At 43.5% G+C, this 6,444-nt stretch overlaps 1 protein-coding gene across 1 annotated transcript; it reads right to left on the bottom strand.

Annotated features, from left to right (window-relative positions):
- Positions 1-3,356: 3,356 nt before the first annotated feature.
- Positions 3,357-5,869, bottom strand: LOC128298778 (pickpocket protein 28-like). Its single transcript, XM_053034559.1, has 5 exons — positions 5,757-5,869; positions 4,381-5,140; positions 4,135-4,295; positions 3,718-4,074; positions 3,357-3,651 (listed from the first exon to the last, which is right to left on the bottom strand). Exons 1-5 carry the CDS (start codon positions 5,867-5,869, stop codon positions 3,357-3,359), a joined length of 1,686 nt encoding a protein of 561 aa, XP_052890519.1.
- Positions 5,870-6,444: the final 575 nt, after the last annotated feature.

The raw sequence follows: 6,444 nt of genomic DNA, 5'->3' as shown, positions 1-6,444 counted from the left end.
TGGACGCGAGACATTGGTTAACTAAAATGGGAATCGAACATAAAACCAAATTTATACTCTTCCTTTTGATGTCCCCATCTGTCTTGGACGCATGAAAAAAAGTAGAAGCCTTCATGCCTCCCTCACGGAGGAAGTTGCAAATTATCGCAAAAGCCCCCCGCCCAATAAACCACCAATGCGGACTAATTCGTAATTCTAAAGGTGGGTAACATCGGAAAGCCTCACGATAAAATTAAACCGATCGATACCGACCGGGCGGCCGAGGCGTTTCTCCGGGAGATCCATATTTTTATGTTCTAGCCTTGCCTGTCATTTCCCTATTCTTCACCACCCCAGTAGAGCGGTTTGATGGAATGTGAGCTCTGGGCGGCTTAGCAGGAGCCAGAGCTTTAAATTAATCCCCACAAAGTAAGCTCAATATCATATGCTCCATTCGATGATCTGATTACAGAGCGATAGCCCAGGGTTTTGTGCCGAGTGGCCATCGATTTTAAATTTGAATAATGTGACATGATTATTCTCGTCGGGCACAAAGAAAAAACACCCCTACTTTCGTTCCAGAACCAGACACATTGGACTTGGAATGGAATAGTGCCGCAACACTGCACTGTATCTTATCGTGCGAGCTGTATAATAGGCGTGATGTCGTGTACCGCCCAATGCCGTTAATCACAACGTGCGAGATGGCTATCTGGTCGATATTTATCGTTAACGCTTACAAAAAGGAAAAACACACATACCCAAACCCCGCGATGATACACTTTAAACACATCTAAATCCCTCCGATGAGCATTATGAGCGGGAAACTGGTAAATAAGACGCACCACCGCCACCACGGTGGCTATCTTAATCGCTAACTTCCACTATCAATCTGCCCCATTATAGTGGCATGCAAATTTTCGCGCAAATTATCATTTAAATAAATAACTATCCATTAATCGTTGTGCATTTCACGGTACGGTACGGGGCCCGATAACAAAGCAGGCGAGTGTCGTTATACGCTCCTCCTACTATCGTTTCCTAGCAACGCTCTGGATCGTTTTTTTTTTTTGCCGAACGATGTTAATCCGCAAAATTATTAGGTTAGCTGTATGAGCCCCACACACATGACGTACATTCGTTTTCGTTCGTTGTGCAGCCAACAAAATAGGCTGTCACCTCCTCGTTTGCATACGTATGCGCATAAATTTGCATAAACACATACTAGAACATGGGAATAAATAAACACACACAATAAACGGAACAAACTGTTGGGATGTCTATTAGCGCCGTAAAAAGTAAACCATAAAGATTACATAGAAGAATAAAAAAGAATTTAGAAAGGCGTATCGAACGAAACATAGCATAGAACAAATAAAACAGAACCAAAAAAAACTCATATGAAAAAAGAAAAATAAAAGATAACAAACAAACATAATGCAAAGTAACGAAAGTTGCTTTAAGAACCTATTATTTCACAAACGTCTATGTTCTTGTCTTTATTATTTGTTTTTCTTTTTGTTTTTAGCTGTTAAATGTTTACTTTTTCACTTTGCTCAATTTTTTCCTAATATATTGAAGTATTTTGCAAATAAACGCAATAAAATTTGTTTATGGATCTTTTTCTTCAACAATTTCAATGTTCTTTTTTATATTTTCAGTTTTTTGGGTTTAATCTGAATTTTATTGTTTATTTCTTAATTTTATTTACTTCCCTCCTAAAATTATGAAGCATTATGTAAATAAACTCTTTAAAATTGATTTATTAATCTATTTATTTAACATCTTTGAAGTTCTTGTCTTTATTATCGGTTTGTTTTATCTTTTTTTTAATGTTTTTTTTTACTTTACTCGATTTCTTCCTAATAGTTTGAAGCATTATGTAAATAAATGTACAAAAATTTATTTATGAATGTATTTTATTATCAACTTCTATGTGCTATTCTTTATTATATGATTTTTTCTAATTTTCATCTAATTCTTATCGTTTACTTTTATATTTGGCTCATTTCCTTTCTAATACCATTAAGCATTGTGTGAATGATGCGCATTTTCGTACAATAGTTAATGGGTTTGTAATTTATGTTTAGCTTCTCAAACAGCAAAAGCTATAAACACCGAAAATTCAAATTAATCGCTTGCACATCTTAACTACTCGCTTCTCGCCAAAACCACCGACCAGTGTGACCTGCTTCTGGCCATCTGATTGAACTTTGTTTACCCCTGTTTGGAGCTTATCTTGGCCAAAATAAAATAATAGCCCACATAAACCGTACGATCACGCTGTATATTCATCATGCGGTTTGCAAATAAATTACGTTCCAGCCTGGTAAGATCGTACCACCGCGGGCCCCAGGAATCAAGACGCTTTCCACACTCGCAAAAGGGGGAATGCTAATTTATGGCAGGAAAATAAATTACCGCACGTATTCGGTTCGACTGTTTCATCAAATGTGGAAATGCATCACCCCAACCGCACCTCAAGCGAATGGTGTTAACACCATCCAAGGGCACCGGTTAAGACCGGTCCCTAACTCGCGATGTGGCACGTGCGGGTTGTTTTCATAATTTTCCAATTCCAAACACAGCGCTTTTCCGGGGTTTTGGTTCGAGGATCTTGCTCACATTTCGTAACCCGATCCAGGTGCGCACATTAAAGGCGGCCCTTTGACGCAACCTTCGTGGGATTGTTTGTGTTTCGCGTGCCAAAAGCGTGTGCGCAATGTAAGGAAGTTTTCGAACAATTTGAAGCTGATCCTTTGTGTATGTATGTTTATTGAATACTGTCAACAATTTGAAGCCAAAACCTTAAGAGCACCAGCAATTTCCAGATGCTGATGGTGGGAATAAAGACACAACAAAGACTAGAAAGCAAAACCATTGAAAGGTGCTTCATTCCGTATCACCGAAACCCATCGAGCCCGGCCCCTTTCTCTGGCAAGGAAATTGTTTCACAATTTTTCTCACGCCACTATAACTTTTACTTCACGCACAGTTACCTACTGTCCACAACAGATGAGCTGCGGCCATTTTGCAATCGATTAGCATACATTTAATGCGCTAGCATTGAACATTTTAATCCCCGGGCTGCCAATGCCATTTGTCAACTCAATCACCCGGAATGGATCGGCCAGAACAGTGCCCGGTGACAGAAAAGCCAGAACACCACCTCAAGGAGAATTGCGGTAAGTTTGCGTGTGCGTAAGTTCGCTCGGACACATTAAAATTCATTACCACAAACGCAACCCACCGTCGATTGGATCGTTATCAAATCGGACAGCAGGGTGAAAACGGATTGTCGCTTCTTGGGCCTTCTCACGTGTCGATCGTAAAAAAACGGCTTCTATTTTCAATACGCTACACAGCGTGCACCATCTTTACGGGATCCAAGGACGCACAAAATGCACAGAATTGGTCCCGGTACGCAGCTGCACCTCCCGGACCGATGGGTTCACTCTGCCCCTAGCGTACTGCAGTTTAATCCACAGCCCAAGCGGTCGAACGAAGAGGTAGTACAATATTTCCGCCAGACTCGTAAGGCTCATGCCGGACAGGAGCGCCAGAATGCCACCGAAGTTGGCCAACTCTCCATTGAAGTTCATATACTCCACCCGCTCAATGTACTGGAATTTGTTGTCCTTGAAGTAAACATACAGCAGCATCGGTTGCATCCTGCAATAAAGAAGAGATATTACTGCCCGAGAAGGGTGTAGCTCTTCTTCAATCTAGTAGCCATACCCTTCCATTTTACGTTCCCGCTTAAACATGGAATCCAGCATGGCGTCCATGTTTAGCCAATCGTTCGAAAGCTCCACATCGTACTTGATCGTGGTACAGGCGGGCAAACAATCACACGTATCCTGCCCGGTGTACACGGTCATCTCATCCAACTCCATCAGCCGCGTCACAGCCATTTTATAGCAACGCTTCTCGTGGATACCACACACCCGCGTAGTGTTTTCCCGCGGCATGGCGAACGTCACGCAACCGCACGTTGCCAGCGTGTAGTTGGTGAGACACTCGAACTCACAGTTCTGTTCGTTGTACACCCGGAAGAAGCGCAACTTCCGTTCGTCCGCGAAAAAGCATTGACGCCTGCAAAGAGGATCGAGTGATTAGTTTTGCTGTTCAACTGCTCCACTAGCCCTTCCTTACTTTGTGTAAGGATATCGATGAAGATTCGTTTGGGTGGTGAGCAGACGGGGCCTCACAATAACCGACACGGCGTGCATCGGTGGTACACGGATGTGATGTTCACTCAGCCTCGGGAATTCATCCGGTGGGTGGATTGTAATTTTGTAGCCCTGTAAAGCACCCTGGAAGAGTAGGGAATGTCCTGCACTTATTAAGCCAAAGCCTTCTCCAAACCGTAACGCGTAACGCGTAACGTATCACACGCACCGAACAGATGTACTCGCGATTTTTCTGATGAGTCTTCATCAATACAATTGCACCACCCTTAAAACCACCGCTAGCCGTTCGTCGCGGATAGGCCAGCAAGCTCTCACCCACCGTATAGCCATTTTCCATCGTCCAGCCCGTACTACGCATCTTCGCTGCGTGCAACGTTTGGAACCGTTTGTGTTGCTTCTCCTCCGGATACACTTCCCGCTCACGGAACGCTTGATCTTCGGTGTACAGTTCCGCACTCGACAGCATGTTGAAGCTATAGCAGACCCCATTCTCCGTCACCTTCCGTGACCACAGTGCCTCGCACGGGCGAAAGTTAAAGCTCCACATGCACGTCATAAACGTCTCGTCGAACGGTATGGACATATTTACCAACTGTTCTACCACCTGCTCATTGTCCGGCGCGGATGGATCACCGCTCGCTCTCGTTCCGCCCGTACCGTAGAAATCGTTCTTGGACCGCATCACCGAGGAACAGACGTGCGTCAGCACACGCAACTTGCGCCACTCGGTTGGCGTGAGTGTCTCATTGGCACGGGCCCTCAGGTACACCTCGGTGATGTTGAACTTCTCCACGGCGATTCTCGTCTGCGGACAGATGGTGATGGCCGGGAAGGGCAGCTTCCACACGGGGATCGGCTTTGTGGAGAAGCTTACGATCATTGGTTTTTCGACCCACTTCTGGTGCCCGATCACGATGGCTGCTATGCAGGAGCTCAGCGAGACCACAACCACAACTGCCCAGCATAAGCTATCCGTAGAAGTTGGAGGGAATTTTAAAACCAGAGTCATTAATCGCCTTTGTCTAGGAAGGCGTCTACAAAGAATCTATCTATCCTAAATCTATCTCAGGTTTCGGTTCCTCGAGTGAGCATAGAGGATTTCAGACGAAATGATAAACTTTGAGCAATTTCGGAACTCTTTTTAAGTTGAAGGAGTTCCTCCGAAGAGGACTGTCCTTGCTCAGTCAGACATGGTAACGATTGACCTCAATATCTCTAGTACCCAATAAAAAACAGTTGAAATGGAGCCTTTTCTGCATTTATTTTAAGTTGAGGTGGAATAATCTTTAATCTGACTACCATTCGAATCGCTAAATCAAATTTCATTGAATTTGGACTGTTTCCTTCGAATTCGCGACTGACTGTTTTCAATTCCTGATTATCAGAAATGCGTCTGGGAGTGGTAGACCTCAACATCTTGTCGGAGATGTTCATAACAGAAAGCTTTGGACGAAACGGTTGTATTCTAAACTCTTTTCAACTTGAATTGGTACAGATAGAGATAGACGTGGAATTTTTGTACCTTTGTCAACCATTTCGAAAGTGTTCTGACATGACATTGTACTCGAAACACACGCAACTTACCGCTCCGTGACGGACACTTTCGGGTGTACTGTGTAGGACATGCCATGACACGAGCTGGACGCTAAGTACTCTCGCGCTAGGTTCTTCACAATTGTCCACCGGGGAACTTTCATCGAAAGACACGCCGCGTAAATCGACTAACTTTAACTGGGCAACGGAACATCGACACTGACTGGTGGTCCTGTATGACCATGGCCTAAATATGCTCAGCGCAGTGGAACGATGTGTTTGTGCATGTGCAAATGAAAGTGATTTTATCAGAGATTTCAAATTAAATGTCCTTTTAACACGAGACAGACTAGAGGACTATTAAATCGGTCAAAATTGGTGTATATTTTATGTCTCGTTAAATGAAGCACACTTCAGATGAGTTCCACAAGCAAACACAAGGATTATTTGTGTTATCTCTTTTGCGTGACTTTTAGCAGAACAATTTCCCATCTTTTCAGCACCTAACTATTTCTTTATTATCCCATATGTATAAGCGACACACTGTAGTAGTACCCGGCGATCATTCAATCATTTATGCAATGAATAGTGAATGATTTCGTGCGCAAAATACCTTCACGTCATGCGATGAGGAAAAAAAATCCGCTACCGGTTGAAAATTTCCACGTTTAAAGCCTGCTTGACCGGGACCAAGGAGTTTAAAATTCATCCCCCGGGGGGAAGATGAAAAACTAACACG

Source organism: Anopheles moucheti, chromosome 2 (genome assembly GCF_943734755.1).
Source record: "Anopheles moucheti chromosome 2, idAnoMoucSN_F20_07, whole genome shotgun sequence".
NCBI classification, from domain to species: domain Eukaryota; kingdom Metazoa; phylum Arthropoda; class Insecta; order Diptera; family Culicidae; genus Anopheles; species Anopheles moucheti.
This window is presented reverse-complemented; position numbering and strand designations above follow the sequence as displayed.